The 22,196-nt window shown below is 35.3% G+C and overlaps 1 protein-coding gene and 1 long non-coding RNA gene across 2 annotated transcripts in view; both read right to left on the bottom strand.

Annotated features, from left to right (window-relative positions):
- LOC145693979 (uncharacterized) overlaps nucleotides 1–22,196 on the bottom strand; it is a 181,554-nt gene that overhangs the window by 125,123 nt on the left and 34,235 nt on the right. The gene's annotated exons all lie outside the window — the stretch shown is intronic.
- Nucleotides 13,781–15,542, bottom strand: LOC145694285 (uncharacterized). Its single transcript, XM_081770374.1, has one exon. It carries the CDS (start codon nucleotides 15,540–15,542, stop codon nucleotides 14,085–14,087), a length of 1,458 nt encoding a protein of 485 aa, XP_081626500.1. The 3' UTR covers nucleotides 13,781–14,084.

Genomic DNA, 22,196 nt, shown 5'->3' with positions numbered 1-22,196 from the left:
CGCGTATAAATTTATGTATTTATATATTATTTTTACTAACCGGAAGACTAGCACGCTCGATCTTTACCTTTGAGCAGAACCCAGCCTCTCTTATAGCTGTTAATCTGTTTAGCGAGGATCAGGTGTAGCATACGCACTTGTGAGCATCACAGACATACTCTATTTAGAGGACTGACGGAAGTTGACACTTTCGGAGGGTCGCTTATATTTTTGGACTATTGTCATCATCTTCATCATCTTCGTCATCACTTGATCATCGCTTCATCACACGGATAGGTTGTGCTGGTCTTTGGACCCATGCACAAGAACCTACCCCCATACGTGGGGCCACCGGCTCCTGGTTCCTCTGCACCAGACCGTGAAACTTTGTCTCGTTCCGGTCGTACCAGACACCTTTCATGAGGCAGTCAAACTAGTTCGCGAGCAACCAGACCCAGAGATCGTACCGATTCTGGTGACTCCGCTCATTCAAACAAACGACCTCGGGACAGATCTCGGTCTCCTGTACCTACTAACATGGACTCGGCAATGGACACGGCTTCTGGATCAGGCTCAAATTTCTATACAACTAAAGAACCTATCTATTCTTTTCTGCTTACCGATTTCGATACAAAATATACGCATCCTAAAATGGTTTTCTTACAAATAATCAAGTATCTGCCTCGAGCTAGTATGGAAAACATTGTTAAAACTAGGAATGGTTTTATCATTCATTCAAAAGACCCGAATTTCGGCATCACACTTAGGAACAAAGCATCATACGAGATCTTTGGCAAAACGGCTAAATTAACCAAACAAGCTGATCGGAAGACAAAACAACCTCCTCCTCCACGCAAACCACCCATGTTTTCTGTTGTCATCCGTGGAGTAATACCTGAAATCAGCGATGAGCAAGTTTTCGAAGAACTCAAACAAGAAGGCATTGAGGTCAACAAATGCATTCGCATTAAAAATAACAATGGCCCTACTTACATGGTTCGTGTTTTGTCCCAAGATCAGACAGCGCTTGACTATTTGTTAGCTCATGGAGCTCCTATCTATAAGAAACTCCATCGAGTCGAGCCTTCCAAGACACCAGGACCTTTGCCAATTCGGTGTGAGAAGTGCCAAACTTATAACGCACACTTTACTCGCCAGTGCCCAAATCCATCTAAATGTGGCTATTGTGGTGAATCTCACGACACAAAAGCATGCAAAAATCAGCAACAGCAGCCACACTGCTCTACCTGCAACGAAAACCATCCAACATATAGCTACCGCTGTAAGGGAAAACCTCAGGCACAACCGGAACGTCCAGAATTTACAGTGCCAGTACAAAGTTTTGACAAAACCACACCACCCTCACAATCTCTTGCTCAACCTCTCACTGTCGAAGATCTTCTTCGTTACATCACCATTGTACTACAAAATGCTTTTCCTTTCCAACGCGAGCACATTCTTCGTGTCGCCATATCAACAGCCAAATCTCTCTTCAATCTTTACTTCTACATATTCAGGACCTTTCGTTCACTTCCACATCGCACCTCTAGAGACAGAAGTCTAAGACCAATATGGCTATGGCAGTATACATTATGGCTCTTAATTTACTTTTCGTTAACATCAGATCATTTCAGCAACATAAAGTACTTCTAGAGCCTCTTTTGTTAGAAGAAAAAATCGATATCATAGCTCTTAACGAAACAGCCTTAAAACCAGCCTCTTCTGCACGACTTTCTGGTTACCAACTTCAACGCTGCGATTACCACGATGTACACGCACGCGCTCAAGGTGGGGTGCTGATTGGTTTTTCTCCGAAACGTCCTTATCGACAATACAACCCTACTGCATTTACAAATCTTCCTGAACATCTGTTATTCTCTATATACTACCCTTCTCTTACAGTTAATATAGCAACCATATATATACGCCCTGGTCATCCAATACCTTTTACCTTTTTCGAATATATCGCTCAAAACTTTAAAAACATAATCATCATGGCTGACATAAACATCCATAGCAGAAGTGCAAGGGAGAAACAACGTTTTAGAGACTTTATTTCAACTACACTACAACTCCACATTCATAATCTTCCTGGTCCCACTCGACCAGCTAGTCAAACAACCCCAGATGTAGTAATCACATCTCTCTCTCTTATAAATGACTCTGAAGTGACAGTTCTTGACACGATTGGAAGCGATCACTGTCCTATCAAACTAACAATCAAAAAGATGCGGCCATCTCTACACAAGTTAAAGCCACATATTATCCAGCGTTACGATAAGGCTGACTGGACTCAATTTCGACAGACCGTAAATATCCGTCTCTCCAATCTTCAACAACCAAATTCAGAATCTGACATGTACAATGTTGTCAACCACATCACGGACGCTTTACATACTGGTGCACAACAATATATACCTGTGGAGAAAATTTATCCGTCTAAACCAAAATTGCCTCCAACCTATCTTTCTTTAATCCTGAAATCACGACAGCATTTTCGAGAATATAGACGAACTGGCAATGAAGAATGTCTCCGTCAACACAGACAATGGCACCGAGCTGTTACAAATTATCTCACAGCATACAAACGTCGCACTTGGATCAGCGCGTGTAATAAACTAAACGACGAAGCCTCACCAAGCCGATATTGGAAAACCTTCCATAGACTCACAGGCAAAAGCACTAAAATATCATATCCTCTGTTGGACAATAGTGTCCCTCTCTTTACAGATCATGATAACGCAAACGCTTTTGCAACACAATTACAAACAGTTTTCACGCCTGCAATATCATATAATTCACATAACCGCAGAGACTTGTCCACTATTCCAGCTTTACAACCATCACCATCACACGTAATAGATATCGACCATCCTCTTTCAGCACCAATCACTACACATGAACTTCAACGCGCACTTCATAAGAAACGAAATACTGCACCAGGCATCGATCATATTTCCTACCGGCTAATAAAAGAAGCTCCATTCTCTTTACTTACACTACTCGTTACAGTCTACAACTTTATTCTCCGCACTGGCTTTTACCCTGCAGATTGGAAAGTATCCAAAATTTGTATGTTTCTTAAGCCTAATAAGCCAGCACATTCTGTTACTTCTTACCGCCCAATACAACTAACAACAGTTTTCAGTAAACTGTTTGAGAAAATTCTTGTCCAGCGGCTTCATTTACATATCCAGGAGAATAACTTATTGCCCATACATCAAGCAGGTTTTCGACCAGAATTTTCTATTAACGACCAGTTACTCCGGCTCTCTACAATAATAACAAATCAATATAACAAGGACCTTCCATCTTGCCTCGTCTTAATGGACCTTGAAAAGGCTTTCGATAAAGTATGGCACTACGGAGTTATTCAAAAGTTACAGAAGCTAAACCTCCCGATCTGCTACCTACGTATCATATATTCCTTTCTAATAAATCGAATCGGATATGTCTATATAGGTACTGCTATCTCACACCCTATTTTTCCGTATTGTGGCGTTCCACAGGGTTCTGCCCTCAGTCCGCTCTTATATATACTATATGCCTCTGATATACCAAAACCTACGGAAAACGTATTCTTATTTCAATATGCCGATGACACGGCCTTTCTAGCTCTTGGCAAGACCATGCATCAGGTCAGCACGGCATTACAATCCACTCTCAATGGATTTTTGCAATGGTGCAAAACTTGGAAACTTACTGTCAATAGTGACAAAACTCAAGCGCTGGTCTTTTTACCCCCGAAACGCCGCTCCAAGGTTCATCGCAATCCGCGAAACCTTAAAGTCACCCTTAACGATCATTCTCTACAACCAACTACTACGGCCACATATCTCGGGGTTGTATTTGATTCCAAACTTAACTGGAAGGCTCATCTTCAGAAAATCTCTCAAAAGGCCAATATCCGGCTCAATCTTCTTCGCCGTCTAACTGGCACTAATTGGGGTCTAAACGCCACCTTGCTCCTAAATACATATAAAATGTTCCTTCGGCCTATCTTAACTTTTGGCCACATTGCTTGGTGCAACGCTCCTACGAAGTTCTATGACCGTTTGTCAATACTCGAGCGTCATGCCATTCGACTTGCACATCATATCAGGCTGCCATATCCCAACTTTCTGACATACGAGCATATTGACTTTCCTCAACTGACTCAACACCTCGCCAATATACGCTTGAAATATATACTCTCTCGACTACCAGTCTCTCACCCATTTCTTCTCGATACCCTACAAGCGGATGCTGAAACTGACGCCCCATATAAATACTTGCACACGCCATTAAATATACTTATTACGATGTATCTTAATACTGGGCACCCTACCATCGACGAGCGTGATATCTTCCATATTTATCATATAGATGATCATCTCCCTCATTTGTTTCCATCTCTGCACCATGTATAATTTCAGCACTAACACTGGGCTTTCCCCATGTCGCCATCAGTCTCGAGCCGCCCCGAGACAGAAGAACTAATCTGCATTTGTCTTCTTAACAATGTGTTTGTGATTGTGGCGTGCACGCACTGCATCTCATCTTTCACCGTCATCATATTTATTTCATAAAACACCTCACTCTAAAAAAAAAAAAAAAAAAGTTCGACTTGCACCACATTTATGTGTTTTCTTTCTGCACTCATATTTAAGTTTTTGCACTAATCTTGTGTTTAGTTTTTTTTTTCTTTTTTTAAATCTTTGCTTTTGAACATTGCACATAGACCATCATGAAATTCTTTAAACAATAGTGTACAAAAATCTGTGCCAAAGAGAGGGCGTAACCCTCTAATGGCCAGGGTTAGAAATAGTCTTGAAATTAAATGATGAATAAAGAACTCCCAAATTCCTAACCCTTTACTATTACAAAAAAAAAACTAGCACGCTATACATGATAATACTACTTAGAGCGCCACTTGTAAGGGGTGGGGGGTATGCACGGGCATACAAGTGTGAAATTGGGAACGGCCAACACCATTTCCGGAGTGTAAACATTGAATGAACTATGTGCATATAATAAAAATATTTTATGGTGATATTTTATGTAATGAAGACAATTTTAATAAAAACTGCAACAAAGTTGCAAAGTTCATTTTGCTTTTTGAGTTTCTCATAGTTTTAGATTGAAGACAATGTATAAGGGGATTTGGACTGCTCTAAACTTCAGACTAACAGTTTGGAAATTGAAATGACGCGAAGTTCTATTGTAATCCTAACAGTAAAAGGAAATCTTTAACTTTAGTGCAGACAAAAATTATATTTCATGAACTAATGCTTGTTTTCAGGACATTTCGTATAGTATAAAAATATGGATGTCCAATAATTATTACATTATAAACTGTGCACCCAAATTTCTGCTCTATAAGGAAGAGTTTCGAAAGCGGTAATAATTTCTTTAATATCATTTTGTAAGTACCACCTTACTTACTCACTGCATTTGTGATATTCAAGTCTCAAGTTATTCAGTAAAATTTTTAAAAAATAAGTAGGGGTGAGTTTAGGAAAGGAGCGTAGAATATCGCAAAGAAAATTTAACATGCAGCACGCCCAGTATTCGTAGCTTGAGGGAGATTTCCCTAATCTAGGGAATTTCGTACGTAAATTTAGCAAAAAGAAAAAGGGACTTTTTAGATAAAAATCTCCGAATCCAGGGAAATTCTCGTGTTGACTGATTGACCAATATAAATGCTTAAATGTTTCTTTGATATTCAGAAATAAACCAATCTTCATATATATATATATATCTGTGTGTGTGTGTGTGTGTGTGTGTGTGTGTGTGTGTGTGTGTGTGTGTGTGTGTGTGTGTGTGTGTGTGTGTGTGTGTGTGTGTGTGTGTAAAAAATTAAAAGTATAAGTGCTGTCTTTGTGACTTCATCACCCATCAACCAGCCAATCGCTCTCAATTAAATTTTGAACATAGATGAGGTTCTGACTTGGGGTGTTTTTTTTATCAAATTACTTTGACGGTAGGAGGTGGGGATGGAAAATGTGTGAGTATTCACAAGTGAGACTCCAAATAACTTGGAGTTTGAAGGCATTATTTTGTATTTCCAATACAGGTCAAAATTATTTATATAGATTGAATTTACACAAAAGACATAGACAGTTGAATCGTTTTCAGTTTTCACTCGAATTTTTCTAAAATATTAAGAGGTTTGATTATAATAATTATTATTTTAATTTTCTCTTCCTTTTTTTAGTCAATATTGCTAAATATATCATCATAATCATAATAGCTATTCTGCCCTTATTGGCAGGTTACTTGCTGCAACTGAGAAGGTTCGACGTTCGGTGGTCCTCAGCTAGTCTCTTCGTCTTGATGTAGCAATTTTCTGTTTTAATACCTTCCTTCAACTAGTCTCCTTCGCTCCCTCCATCTATTTCCTTCCATAATACCCTCCAGCACGTCCCTCATAATACGGTTCCTCCTTAGCCAATATCCTAACCAGTTCCTCTTCCTCCTCTTAACAATATTTAAGATTCTTCGTTTTATCCCTACTGCTAATTTTTTTAACACCTCATTCGTTGTCAGTTCAACACAGCTAATTCTCTCCTTTTTTCTCTCTCTCTATGCCCATGAATCGAAAGCCTGCAATTTTTTAATCACTTTTGAGTAATGTCAATGTTCCTGTCCCATAGAATACATATTGGAATCAGTAAAACAAAATCTCGATATTTAATTGGAAATTTGATTAATACAAGGATTAGCTAATAGCGGTTGAAAAGAAAACTCTGACGCCTTTAGGGTGTAAAAATAATTTTGTAATTAATGGTATTTCAATAATCTGTACCGTCTTGATTTTATTTCATGCGTCTCAGGAGTAGCCTCCCCAGTTTGAAGAAAGGAAAGGTCATCACCTATGTTGTACACTATCATGATACTTACACAAAGTTAAACTATATTACATTTAGAAACATGAATTGTATTTCCGTTACTATTGGCGCATTGTAGAGTTTATTATCCCTTATATCCATAGTAAAATTTACCTATGAAAAGCTTGAGATTTCTTAAATGTAAGACTTACAAGACTCTTGAATGCAAGACCAAGACCAAGACTAATACTGGGTGTGCAAGACCAAGACCAAGGGTTCCAGTGCAAGACCAAGTCCACCCTGGTCTTGGTCTTGGTCTTGCATTTGCTCATCACTAGTCGTCCGGGCCGTTCAGGAACACTGGTGACACCAAGGATGTTATAAAATAGAGGATCTGCCCATACTTATCTTCATCATATGAACTCAATGAAGCCGAAAAACAATCGAGCATCGTCTGATTGGCTACTCTGGTTTCCGCCGTGATTGTTTGCTCGAAACATTACGATCTTAGTGGCGCGGAGTGCGCAAAGTAGGTGTGGTGAAGCTGTGACGTATGCCTTCACGATTTTGTTGTATGGGCAGATCATCTATTTTATACCATACTTGGGTGGCACCGTGAGGTTTCCATTTCAGGTTTACATCACCCGCCGTTGATTTTGGGTGGCGTAATTGGGCACGAATGGCACGATTCGACAAACCCGCAATATGACAACTGACGATGACTCCCTATCCAACCCACTAAGTCCTTGTCTGTGCGTCATTCGCAGTCAAACTGTCTCCTCGCATGGCGCACGACCATTGATAATGCCTTCTGCACCGAACCACCCTCTGACAGGTTGCTCTGGATTTCTTACGGCGAAGTTCTAGTAGACTGACCGGTGACTTTTTGATAGATAGTGTAGCTACTATATTCTCACTACCGTACATTAGGTTTTCCTTACTTGAATTCTTTTCAAAATAATACAGCTGTTAAGAAATCTTTGAACCAACGAATTCATATCAATGTGCATTTCATTATGTCTCGCAAATATAAAATTATGGAAACATAGACTTCACCAATGTATTTCTCGTAAAATTCTAGCTCAATTTGATATATTACATGACTCCTTCCTATTTAAAAAATCTAGCGAGATACAAGATGGCCGACTTCAAGATGGCGGCCATAATAAATATATCCTCAAATAGAAGTCTCTTTCCTCCCGGTGTCGTTTAATGTGTTGGTTTGTTTTTCTTCCCTTTACTAATTTTACAAACAAAATGAAATTTTCAAATTGAAACACGTTGTTATGACTTATTCTGATCAATCAGGTTTTTGGCCATTGCGGTCGTCTTTATGGACGGATTTCAATTTTGCTTACGTTCGTTTCTTGATATCCTACGCTTCACAACCAAGTTCGCTCAAGAAACTATTTTTCGACATCGATAGGTTTACTTGTAAGAGAAGAAAACTATGTAATACTGTTACATAACCTTTGAAAAATTGCGAGGCACAAGGATGAAATATGTATTTTAAAATTCATTCAGTGTGTGTATTTCAGCTTCAGTCATTTTGCTGAAAAAATAGCTGCTCTATGGAATGAACAGGGTGAGCCTTTCCACCAGAACATTTTGTAGATGGAAAAACATTATAAAGGGAAATAGGTATAATCACTAGACCAGCAGGGAGAGTGATATATATATTGGTTCTACAGATCTTGGTGCAAGTTAGTTGTAAACTAGAGGCCCCGCAAAATGTTACCAATCGGGCCCAGCACCACCTAAGGCCGGCCCTGATCACACAACTTTGATTAGATTCAACTTATCCATTTTGTTTTATTAAATGAACTTATTCTTACACTAAAAACAGTTAACGTAAAACAGTATACGTAAAACAGTACCTGTAACAACACTGTCGCAAAATTTAAATAACTTGTAAGCATGGAAATCAGTGTTGCAAACATGAGAGTCACAAATTAGCCAAGTGATCCATAGAATAGAATTAAAACTAGCTAAACTCTTCTAAATTTATACCTAAATTTATAGCTAACAGAATTTTACAGTGAAACAAATAGAGCATTTCATGATTTGGCTGTACATATTTACAACATACTGTAGTATTCTCCCTGACATTTTCGAATCAAACATTTTGACTCTTTATTCACATATTTACATAGTTTGCACCATTCACTAGAGACAATAAACCATCATCAAATCATTTCCTCCGTCCCCAATTCTAGCGATATGTTAATTTTACAGAGTGTCTCTGGGGAAAGTGGCAATAATTTGACTAGTATGGGTGATTCTAAGCAAAAAGTTCATATGATCATGGGTTCTACTGTCAACGGTTTCAAAGCTACCGTTTGTGAATCATTTTTGACATTATGCGGCTTATTGCTCACTTTGTACTTGCTCTATAGATGTAAGGTATAGCGCATTTGAAAAGTGATGGAATGGCCTTTCCAACAGTATCCAAAATATGGCATTGGTACCTTTGGAAGCGAGGTTTTACAGAGAAATTGAGGAACCAATGTTGCCATCTAATTCCCTTAAATAATCTTAAAATGTTCTTAACTTTCAAAATTTTTTCTCAATAACTTCCCCTCCAAAGACACTATTGTCACATGTTGAGTACCGTAAGGAAAGCCATTCCATCACATTTCAAATTCGTTATGTTTCACATGCGTCGAATAACTTCAGGGTGAACAATAAGCAACAAAAGCAAAAAATGGTTTACAATCTGTAATTCTCCAACTTTTTTGTTGACAATCGCCTACATTAATATTTCCCAAAGTATTCCCACGTCCTCTCAAAAGATCCTGTATCTTTAAACTATTGGTCTAGCATAAGAGTAAAGTAGGCATCCCTAGCCAAATATGTCATCGGGACACTAATATGTAATTTGACTATAAGTTGAAATTATTTATTCAAAGATGATGAGTCCGAAATCATTGTTTCTAAGCGAAAATAATACCGGTACTGTACTTAAGATATATTATGGGAGAGGAATATGAGAAAGAATACAACAAATACGTAGAACGAAGCCATAATTTTTTTATTCAGTTTTCAAAATTTTTGGCCAAAATGTACAAATAAATTATTAACTTTGACATTTATGAATATGAAATTGGTCAATATTATACCCAAACTTCATTTTTACTGGTGAGGCGTCATATAAAAATAGGTAGATTTAGCTATAAAGTAAATAAATTGGCTACACTGATTGGAAATAATTGTCAATCTTGACACTTGCAAAAAATATATCAAGCACTTATAAAAAGTGTTAACAATTATTAAATTCTGCACTCTTCAATGATCTCAGTGAGAAGAAGCATACTACATTAACATAAATAACGCAACATAAACATTAACATTAACGTGACATAAACATAAATAAACCTGCATCTCTGTACAGTTTGCAGTTACCTTTGTAAATTATTTTCTTTTTTTAGGAGCTTTTCATTGATTTTATTCTCATAATTTAATGCTCCAAATATTGTTCGTGCTTTCAATTTTTTCAGTTCTCTGCTTTTTGACAGAAAGTCAACTGCTTTAAAATACAAAGCACTGTTATAGAAATGGACATGTATATAATAGTTAAAGTCCCATTGGAAATGTCTCTGGCAAAGTAAGCTATCCAACTCTTCGACGAGTATCGCATTGAAACTTGCATAAGTGGAAGGACATACTCGTATTGAAAGGTGGAAATGTGCTTACTCTTACGATTCACAGCGCCGTAGATCTGGAAGTAGAATTATCTTTCCCTTATAGGCCCTGAAAGTTATGTACTGTGGTCATACACGCCAGAATGAGATACACTGGAACTTGCTTTCTCACGAAGACAAATGTTGCTAACTCAAGATGATAACAGTCAGTGGTGATTGTGATCTCTAGTTCGTCATAGATGCGAATCGATGTCAAATGGAACACGATACACGACCGTAAGTTCCAAACGATCACGTTTACCCGGTGGAGAAAAGGGACACACTGAAAGCACAACGCAAGAATGGCTTTCTATGATTATTATTATTGTAATTAGTATGACTATTATTATTATTATTATTATTATTATTATTATTACTATTATTATTATTAGTAGTAGTAGTAGTAGTAGTAGTAGTTTGATTAATATTATTAATATGTGCAGTATGAAGATTAAAAATAATAAGAAGAAGAAGACAAGAAATAGGCTATATTGTTGGACCCGTTAAGTAACGAAGAGCTTCGGCCAGTCTTGAGTGTCTTCTAGCATGCTATAAAGATTTTAAAATCCAAACTATACCCCAGCCGGGATTCGAAGTCGGGATCCTTGAGTCGCTGGCTTGACGCCTCAACCAATACGAACATGAGGTCGGCAATAAGACGAAAAAACGACAAAGAAATAATAATAATAATAATAATAATTATATACCAGTGGTTCTTAATCTAATGTCGATCACTAATTGCATATTATCTTGCCAGCCAGCGACCCCCTTATAATTTCTGATTTGTAATAAGCTTGTGTAGGATTTTTAATAAACCTATTGTGAAGATCTCACTATATATTGTTGATATATATGGTTTTGGAACATATTATTTTGGAGATGGAACACCTCAGTTATTAAATGTTGTATCAAAGTATAGTAATGAAATGTTGTCATATAGTATAAACACGTGTTTGTGTTTATTTGTTTACGTCAATAATTTGTAAATGCGTTGAATGTTATGTTGTGTTATGACTAGACGCTAAGTTGTCAGTTTGTATGTTATTGTGATTTGCAATGTTTTGGTTGAAGGATTGAAATGTCATCAATGTGTAATTCTGTATGAAAGAGTGACACACTTTGACTGTGGCATAACTGTCAGACTTGCAGAAATTTGTTGGTCTGAGAATTTGATCACGATGTAGTTCGGGTGAAACCAATGTTTTACCAATAGCTGAGATAAACCGAAAGTCAACAACGTGAATTCCAGAATATCTGGAAACTGAGAATAAAAACCTCTGGTCCGAGAGGATTTCGATCAGAAGTGGAGGATCGACAGAGAGAACCACTTGTATTCTTATCACAGTAATCAGTCAACTGTGAGTGCAGTCCAGGAGTAGATCTAGGAAGATCTAGCATTATCTAGTGCAACCATTAACTTGGATTATGGTTGAACAATACTTGGCGAACATAGACTATTCGCAGCACGAGCTATTCATCGTCATAGAACGTCAACATCCAGTCCAGGCAGTCATCTGTTAGAAAGGTATGTGTATCTCAGCTATGTACGAGTTATTCGTGACTGACTTCTTAGATGCTTACGATATGTGATCACAGTCTACACTACCAACATTTACACTTGATATTTCATAGAATACAGATATTTAAATGAAAGTTAAATTTGTGTGGTATTTTCTCTGTTCGCGCTTCGAACCTACTCATTACAGATGGTGAGTAGTAGCGATCTCCAAACGTCACACATTAATTTATCCCCATGCAATTTAGGCACGACGGTTGGAGGTTGTTAATATATATACATTTATTTCTATAATAGTAGAATCCATTTCTTGTATATAGTTAATACAGTAACTTCCCTAAAAGCGAATGGTTTAAAACCATGTTTGGTGCGTTCATTCATATTACAAATATGGAGTCCGATCCGTCAAACTATTTCCAAATGGAGGCCGTTTGAAAGTTTTAATATTTCATAACTCCCTTAAATTTTTGTCATATGATAAAAAATATAAAGTGCATTTGCATTTTTGGTATTTCATACAGTTTTCATTACTCTCTTTCATTTAATTTGATTTTTAACCAACTCTGCACCTGTTGAAAATGTTTAGTAGACCATTTTGTTGTTGTTGTTGTTATTTTTGACAGTATGTATACAAATATGTAAAAATTGTTTATCATAACAAAATTCAAAATAATAATTATTTTAAAATATTTCCGGTATAAGATTCTAATTATATTTCTCTCTTTCACTTATCCTCGCGAATTCCAAATTGATGAATGCTGTCCTATACTGTTTCTTCTTCTTGAAGACCTCGTGTTCGTGTGGGGTGTCAAGCCAGTGACTTAAAGCTCCCAAATTCGAGTACCGGATGGGATATAGTTGCTTGTGGATTCTAAAACCTTTCTAGCAGTTCTAGAAGACACTCAAGACGTGCCGAAGTCCTCCGTTACTTAACAGGCCCAACAATATATTTGTTGTCTTCTTCTTCTCATTATTATTATTTTTACTAATCGTTTTCTTGAAGAGATGTTAATGACATTGTGTAATAGAACAGTTTATAAGTTTCAAAGCCATGATTTCTTTCCATGACTTATAATTAGAATAGTGAAATCAGGTAACAGCAAAGAATTAAATATGCCGTAAACGTATAAAGCGAGTAAACCGCAATTAACACATCATAGTAACAGAACCATTGTCGTCACAGAACCAATCATACTGCTGAATGTTGTATGGCGAAATTCTTATGAGTATTCTGACTTTTTCGATAGGTTAACGTGCCATTAGTGTTCTCGTATGTCCGCATATGATCTCCAAGTTAAACCATTAATTTTCTTTTATTTTCTTTTTGCTTTCTTTTTTTTTTTTTTACAAGTAAGTCAAACCTTTAAAAGCTATTCTTGTTGCAATCGTTAGATTATTTTTATAGGTGATTGAAGCTTTTATTCAGGTGACTCAGATTGTTTGTGACTTTGTAGTAAGACTCTATAGTCACTAAGAGAAAACATAACACTATAATACAAAGGCTTTTCTGATAACCATTAATATTTTTATGAAGTATTACGATCTCCCATTAGCTCTAGGATCCTTTTATTTCTGACTTATTTTACCTATAATATCAACCATTTGACTCAAACATTTTTTAAATACGTCAGATGCGCTATGGCCAATAAGAATATATTTTTATAACTAGAATTGAACAATATAAATATATTTTCATAACTAAAATTGAACAATAAAAATAAATTTTCGTAACTAAAATCGAACAATAAAAATGTATTTTCATAACTACAATTGAACAATACATTGGACTGCAACGGAAAACATGCCAGTAAAACATTCAGCTAATCAAGAGTAGATCGAACATACATATATTTATTTAAATATTATGTTGTAGACATGACGAATTCGTCGTTATGATTTAGTTTAATAGTATTAGTACATAATTTAAACATTGACAAAATTTAATTAAACTAAAGGGTGCCTTTAACTCAACAATACATCTCTCAGTCCTTAGTATAATCCATAAAAGCGGCAGAAATCAATTTTTAGAATTATCATCATCTTACCGAATGATAATCATTTCTAGGAAGCCAGATTGTTTTCAATCTTCCTCAACTTCATTCAATTTTTAAGAATATTTAATATGAATACCAGCAGTCCGGAAATCAATCCTAATCCCAAAAGAGAAAAAGCACCAACTAAATCTTTGAGTGTTAGGGATTGGTTACTGTTTTTCTCAAAAAGCTTGATTTTATAAGTTGTATTGAAATTTCGACGTGCGTAATGGACCGCCATATCTCTCCACTTCAGAAATAATCCCGTTTCAAAACATGTATCAAAAGCATTTTGAAGTGGATCAGTAAATATAGATCCCTTCTTCAAGTAGAATGATAAGGGACTAAAATAATTTTTCTCTCTTGAAATATAGAATAATGGATTTCCATAATCATCTATATATGCTAAAGAGAAAACTTCTGCAATTAAACTTGTGGCTAGAACAATAAAATTCTTTCCCTTTATTGTCCTATCAAATGAAGTGTATATGTTATCGTCCCTAATCCAACTGTCGAATATTCGTTTTCCAATACCATCATTGCAGTCTTTATAGTGCTCACGCCCATACCATGAACCGCCAAATTCTAGTCCGGAATTCAGAACATCTTCTGTACTATCTATGAATGAATAAGCCTTCGGTTTGGTCAGAAATCCAAAGAAAGCAGCCTGATAACCGGTATTCAGAATTAAAACGACGAAAACCCAAGTAATCATTATTAATCTATATATGAACGTAGATGGGCAAGAAGAAACTGATAAACCAACGGAGATAGATAATACAAACAAAATTGGGTTATCAATTTTCGATTTTAAACTTCCCACTTCTAGAATGTTTAAAATGTGTATGCATAAAACGACAAAAGTGAAAGTTCCTATGGCAACGATCCAAAGAATTGGTTGAAAAGGGAAGTATAAGTCCATCCAACGAGGGTATTCTGGTGGTAACGGAGATACCCATACAAGGTTATAATGTTCACGTGGTAGAATGTAATCAAAATACTTAAATCTTGACTCTAGTGGTCGTGCATACTTAAAGGCTGCGTCAATCCTTCCTTGTTGTAAATCATACAGATCTCCAGTAAGCGTCCCATTTTCAAAGATGTACCCAACAGTTGTCGGGGGTTTGTAGTTGTTGATAATTGTCCATGAGAAATTCATCTTATCTCTCAGAGTTCTCATGAATTCTGCATATATCCCAACTAAGCCAAATTTTCCATTATCTTTCAATGCTTTAAATGCATGTGGCGTTTGGAAACCAAGCGAAAAGGAAAATTCACACCCGTACATATTTGATAATTTTGGAGGGAAAAGTTCGTTTCCATAAATAAATTTGGATTCTCTCCAAATATCTGCTAGAATTACATAACTATCTGATCTGCATCCGAATGGAGAAAATGGAAGGTGAGTGTAGATAGATATTTCTTCTGTGTGATCAGGGTTTTGATTTTCTTTTTGTCCAACCAAAATGGAGTCCATAATATGGAACGAATTCAGTTCTTTGAATATTGCCTTAATATTAAACATTGTAATATTGTAATGAAAATTAATTACAATGCACCTCCAAGGAGGATTCCTGGAGAAAAAGCTCTTAAGTACTTGCAATGTCTCTATAAAGTCATATGTATCACGAATGAAAAATATATAGACGGCACGTTTCTCAGCTGTGGTGAGAGTTTGTAATATAGGAAGTACAGACGGACTGAATTCAAGTTGTTTTATTATTAATAAAGGAGTGTAATTACTGATATACCTAATGGTATCAATATATTCTACTCCAGCACCATCAAACACAACTAGTACTCTTGAATTCGTTAAATATGTCTTTGTAATACTGTTCACACATAATAACATACTTTGCATGCAACATTTTGCATCATGAAGAGACGGTATCTTGGCCATTGGTGGTGGAACAAGTAATGTAAGATAAATCAACATTGAACAAAATTTTGACCACATGGTAGTGTATTACTTTCCGCAAAATACCTGAAACAAGATAGAAAAAACAATTCATACAATTCATACTTAAATTAATATTTGAGATTACATCTGACATCGCACACTTAATATTTTTAGGATTATTTATCTTATGTATGCGGAAAACGTGAGAAAATCCAAGAAATAAAATAATTTGTTATTTAATCATTGAAATTAATGTGTTGTCATTCAGAATCAATCCCCAGTTGTTATGTGCTAAACGTTAAACCTCTTGCATATGAACCAGATAATTTACCCACTCATTCTAGATGGTGAGTGGAAGGTGATCTGCTCAATTCAATTTTACATCCCCAAATTTGGGCACGAATTGAGCGGGTTTTCATGGTGGAGATGCTGTGGGTTTCGATCACAGTACAATACTAGGTTGTCATGGTGGAGACTGCTTTGGGTTCGAGTCCAGGCCGAGTAATTTGTTAGTTTATATAACCACCTTGTCATGGTAGGAGATGCTGTGGGTTTCGATCACAGTACAATACTAGGTTGTCATGGTGCAGATGCGTTGGGTTTGATCCTATTTTAAAATAACTCTCGCAGAATAGTAGCATATCATTCTTTCTCGGAGAAATATATTAATGTGGAGTTCTAAATTTAGTAAATTCAGTAAAATTGATCCCATCCACCCACCCATGTTAATATTTTGTTCACAGAATACTTTATTGTGGTGTGATAGTAGTGACTGTGACAATAAGTAAAATCCCACCCGCCCACCCTAACGAGTGTTATGGAAAAAAGTTTAAAGAAGTACGAGTATAGTCCCTAGTTCGATTCTCGGCAGAAACATAGTTATGTGGAACAGCGATAATATTTTAGTTTAGCAATATTTTAATCTTTTAGTGTTTATAGATCTTAGTAATTAATTTGTGGTGTGGATTATAATATTTATGGTAGTAAGAAGTATTTCTTAATATTGGAATTTAGTTATAATAGTAATTAGAGTAATATTAATTAAAGTAAAATAATGTTAAAGAAATTAAATTCATGAGTAAAGCAAGTGAGCTTTGGAGCGAATGCATGATTGTAGCTTGCGTGACAGTTTACTTGCAAGCGACTGAAACGAACTTTACCGATCAGTTACGACGGTCGACGAAGCGCTCTGAATGAGAGTAAAGTACTCAAGGTCGTGCGTACAACGGCACACAGCAGACAATCATATGAGTAGTTCTAGTGGAATGAAAACGTACAGTTATAATTAAAATAGTAAAGTTTTAACTCATAGTAATTAACAACAGTAATTTTTAAGATTCACAGAATGTTGTCCCTTAAGAATAACCACAGGGTTCATTACCCAGTTTTAAAAGATAACGGAAAGCCAGCAACTATGTTTACTAAGTCGAGATACTATGGCTTGGACCTTGGGGTATTGAAACATTTTACTGAATATTAGCCGACATATAATGATACGAAAGAACAAACGTTCAGATGTAACGTTTTAGGTCATAAATATAAGAACTATTACTTGATTGAATTCTCTGAGAGAAATTTCAGTGTAGAAGATCTGGTTGAGTTAGGCTTTAGAAGACATTATTTGTCTATATTAACAGGGATAGCCGAAACTAATACTTTGATACGTAACGCTGTATTTTTCGCTCTGAAGGAGGATCAATTAAGTTATAAGATTTGCGCGTTATTTTCTAGTGGTGCTAGCCAGGAAGTAGTCAATCAATGGCTAGAAAGGTTTCGAAATAGATTTATTTGTACTCAAGCAGTCAGAATCTCTGACTTTATTACAACTTTGGCCCAGTTTGAGAAGCAAGCGCGAATAATAGTAGCGAGCGATAAGTCGTTATTAGATTTAGTGGCCTTCGCAACATTATTCAAGGAAAGGACACCTTGGTTGTCAGCTTAGAGATGACCAAGAAAGTAGAAGAGTCTTGTATATAGTGTTATTATTAGTATTTATAGAGATATGGACATATAGGAGATATAGATATAGGATAAGAGTTTTAGGGTGTATAAATATTCCAGTTTTATTAATTTTAGTTCAGTAATTAGTTGGATTAGAAATATAATTTTAGAAGTAAGCATTATACGCGTATATTTAGAGATGTACTTATAGTATTAAGGATAAGTAAATAAAAATCTGACCTATCTTTTAGTAATTTAACTATGTCTTTATGACATATAGTTAATTTTAGGAATTAAATTTAGTGACATAATTAGTTTTAAGAACAGACAAAATTGAGGAAAAATGAATATGGAGAAGAATGAACAAAATTTGAATGTTTTTTGTAATTAGATTTGAATTAGGGAAACGTAGATTTAAGAAAGGCGAGAATGAAAAAAAACACAAGACAATGAATGATGCAAATGACATAGAATTAAGCTAGACAAGTAAGTTCAAAATTAGGAAACAGGCAATTAGGCGAACCTTTCATTAGGGGAAACTCTAATCAGGAAGGAAATCCCATTCTCTTCGAGTTGAATTGGGTGTTTACCAAACTTCGATGAGAATAGTTTATTTATTAAATCACATAGGTCTTCCGTGATGGTTGAAAAGAGACACAAGGATTGACTCGTACATCACGCGTAAAGCAGTGAAATTTTTTTTTTTTTTTTGGTGGAGATATCCTTCGTTTTTAGATTAGATCTTAGTGATAACTAAATTAAGAATGAGATTAGTAAGTAAGTAATCCCGTATCCTAGTAAATAATAGTAGGATAGTGAATGTGATTACAGAATTTTAAGAAGCATCTATTGCAACGAAGAAATAGTAAAGACTAGAATAATTTGTTATTTTAGTACTATTACTTATCTTTTAAAAGAAATAGTCTAGTTTAATTTTAAAAACGTTTGTATTGGATTGGAAGAAGAGAGAAAGAGAGTGTCGGAAGGAATGTGAGTAGTAAGAAGAAGGAAATATTAGTAAAAATAGATTATAGAAGAGAGAATGAATTATTAAATAAATATAGGATAATAGGCGTAATGAAAATTAATAAATAAAGAGAAATATGACATAGACATAAATGTAAGAAAATGTGAATATGGAGAAGAGTAGAGTAATAATAATAATAGATAAATAAGTAGATAAATAGTTATTAAAGAATAATAGTAGAAGATGAATATTAATAATTATTAAATAATCATAGAGAATAAGAGTATGCAACGTTGAAAGATATAGATATACATGTATAAGTATTATAAGCGCTACAATACTAAGAGATAATATAAGTATATGAAGAAATAGAATATGTAGAAAATGAGCGCAAAAGTAGAAATAAGAAAATAGATTTGGGGACAAGCAGAGGTAGATTTTCTGCAAGAAGTAGCCCTAAACACGCGAGAACTTTTAGAGTTGGACAAGTGTAACACAGTCAAACGACTATTTATGAGGATCCTTCTCCCAAGCTAGGCCCTGTCGGAATATATTAATATTAATAATAAGAAGAATAATAGTAAATAATAGTAAATAAAACAGTAATAAATTAGTAAATAATATAAAAATAATAGATAATAAATGCGCATGATAAAATATAATTAATATAAATATTTCAACTAATGAAATTGTTTTGGGAATGGCCAACCGGAACGATGTAGTTAGGTAAATAAATAATACATAAATTATTATGACATGTCTATGTTCATTAGAGTATACGTCTATCGGAATAATAGATTATTGTTTACGTTTATAAATGTAGAAAATGTGTCACGAGTCATTTATTGAAAAAAAGATAAAACATTGAGTATAGAGAAGAATTGAATTTTTAAAATTAACATTAGTTACTCAGATTTTTATAATTATGTAAATATTTTGATTCTTTGTAAATGTGATAGCTGGAACCAAATCTCGATTAGGATGGACGGCTAGGCGAGCAGCCCTTTTAACAACCAAGGCTCTTCCGAATCTCAAGGAAATGTGAGATTCCATCGATTTTCCCTGAATCTTAACCGGGTTTTGTATTCAGTTATCCAGCATTAGGTATAATATAGTTTAGCGTAAGATAGGTGCGAATAGGTTAGTTAGTTATACACATTTTTAAATCACATATATATATATATATATATATATATATATATATATATATATATATATATATATATATATCCGTATTTAAAATTTTAAATAATGTACTCACCATAGTAGATATTTTATCCCATTGTTTATGTCCATTAGTTGGTTTATTGTCATTCAGAAATATCACAGTCACACTTCACAAAATAAATAATAAAAGCCAGATTGAGTAGGACGTACTCAGGCGATAGCATTGACACTGAAATTTGGGTAACACTAGTGAGTAATATAACACTAAAGAAGAAGATGTATGTCACGAAACGAAAACTTTCGAAATGCCCGTCAGACATCAGCAGGGATAGAAATACTATAAAACAACCTGTGACGTCATAATATTGTAAAACACGGGATTTTGGTGAAATTAGTGAAAATTTTGTAGTGCATTTCGACATCGAGTGAAAATGGAACCAAAGCGACGCGCAGAATGAGAGTGCCAGCGTGGATGCAGATTAACCTTGGGTTAAAACTGCTGAATTTGCCCAAAGTTATCACCAGTGTTGCAAATGACCTACAGAAGAATTTTATTCTTCTATAGTGAAAATTCAGTGTTTAGTTTTTTTTTCGGAAAATAAAACTGATGATATTGTGTGATCTATTTCAAGTGCTAAAGTTTCATAACAAGTTAATATGATCTACTTATTCGTGGAAACTTTCATCTTTTTAGCAATGAAGAATAAAATGACTGGAATGGACAAAAAGTAGCCTTTGCAGATACTGTCAACAAATGTCCAAGTTGGCAAGTATGGACAACTAAGCAATGGAAAATTCCAGTAATATGATACCAAAGCTGAATTGCGAGACTAAAATAATCCTTTGCAATTAAATATTCACAGAGTGATTTTGCTCATCTTATAGTTCTAGTACATCTCACAAGATGGAGTGAGTGTACACTTTTGAATGTATATTTTCCACGTTATTTTTCCTATTTAATGGAGATGATTAAAGGATTAAATATATATATTATGTTAATGTTCAGGTGTCGGAAAAGATTTATTGATTTAATGATATTTATTATGTAGATATATAATTTATTTATTTATTTTCAAGTTTTATGTTTTACTTTCAGTTTTATTTATTCTCATACGTTGTTGTAAATATATCTACAGGATGTTCTGTTATACTACGACCTCTAACGAGATCTAGTTTGGTTAGCGTAGCTACCAAGTTTTTAAGGAGGGCCATGTGGCAGAGCCCGAATTTTATGTATCAGAATTTTATTTTAATGATCAATTTCATTTATTTTAAGGATATTGGGTTTTATGAAATATTAGAAATTATGTGGTGAAGGAAAACAATTGTTAAAATCTAGCTTAACGCAAGCTGGTAGAATTGTATCATTTTATTGTCAGCAAATAAAGTAAACAAAATGCACAATGGATAGTCTGCGAATGCAGGAAGAAAATTTATGAAATGCATTAACCACAACATTAATGACATCCTGTAAAAATCACGAATGGTAATTGTAACATATTTGTGAACATTTCACACATTCACGGATATGAGGAAATTGCCTAGAATCGGGAAATCAGAGCGTGTCGAGTGTTGCAGTTTTTGAGTCTTGACACGAGGAAAGAATTTGTTCTCCGAATGAAAGGAGGTCACACGTGCCTGACAGCAGACGACGCCACAGAATTCCGGAACTCAAGATTCGAACAAAACCGAGAGGCAGGAGGTCTTTTGGAGGGAGAAGTCACTGTTCCTTTTGGATGGAAGAAGTTACTGTTCTTTTAGAAGTAAAGATCGCGCTTTTGAGAGAGGGAAGTTACTGTTCTCTTAGATGGGAGAGAAGTTCTGCGATTTCATCAAAGTAGTTTGAGTTTATCATTAGAAAAGTTCGAATGTGATTCACCATAAGAATTAATCACAATATCGGTGATCCGATTGAGGAAAGACTAACAGCCAACGTTAGTTCGACCGGAGCATTGATGATGAGGCCATACTCAATGTTAAGCACCAATTGACCAGCACTGCCTGTCCATAGGAGTATCAACCTGGCGATACTGAAATCTACATACCAACACCGGAGTTCATCAGAGCACGTCGTTCGAAGAAAACTAAAAGGTATGTGTTACTCCAATTCAGGACTCAATTGCTCAAAGCTCGATACGTGCTACTCGACTGGCAAAGTTTCCAAATATCCGTCCTAATTCACAACATTCACACACGTTACTTTT

The sequence above is a fragment of the Thermobia domestica genome, chromosome 9, assembly GCF_964235325.1.
Source record: "Thermobia domestica chromosome 9, izTheDome1.hap1.1, whole genome shotgun sequence".
NCBI lineage: Eukaryota > Metazoa > Arthropoda > Insecta > Zygentoma > Lepismatidae > Thermobia > Thermobia domestica.
Note: the sequence above shows the minus strand (reverse complement) of the source record. Positions and strands in the feature narration are given on the sequence as shown.

Excerpts from the sequence above, each read along its gene's own strand:
- LOC145694285 (XM_081770374.1), bottom strand. The coding sequence starts at position 15,542 with ATGTTTAATATTAAGGCAATATTCAAAGAACTGAATTCGTTCCATATT.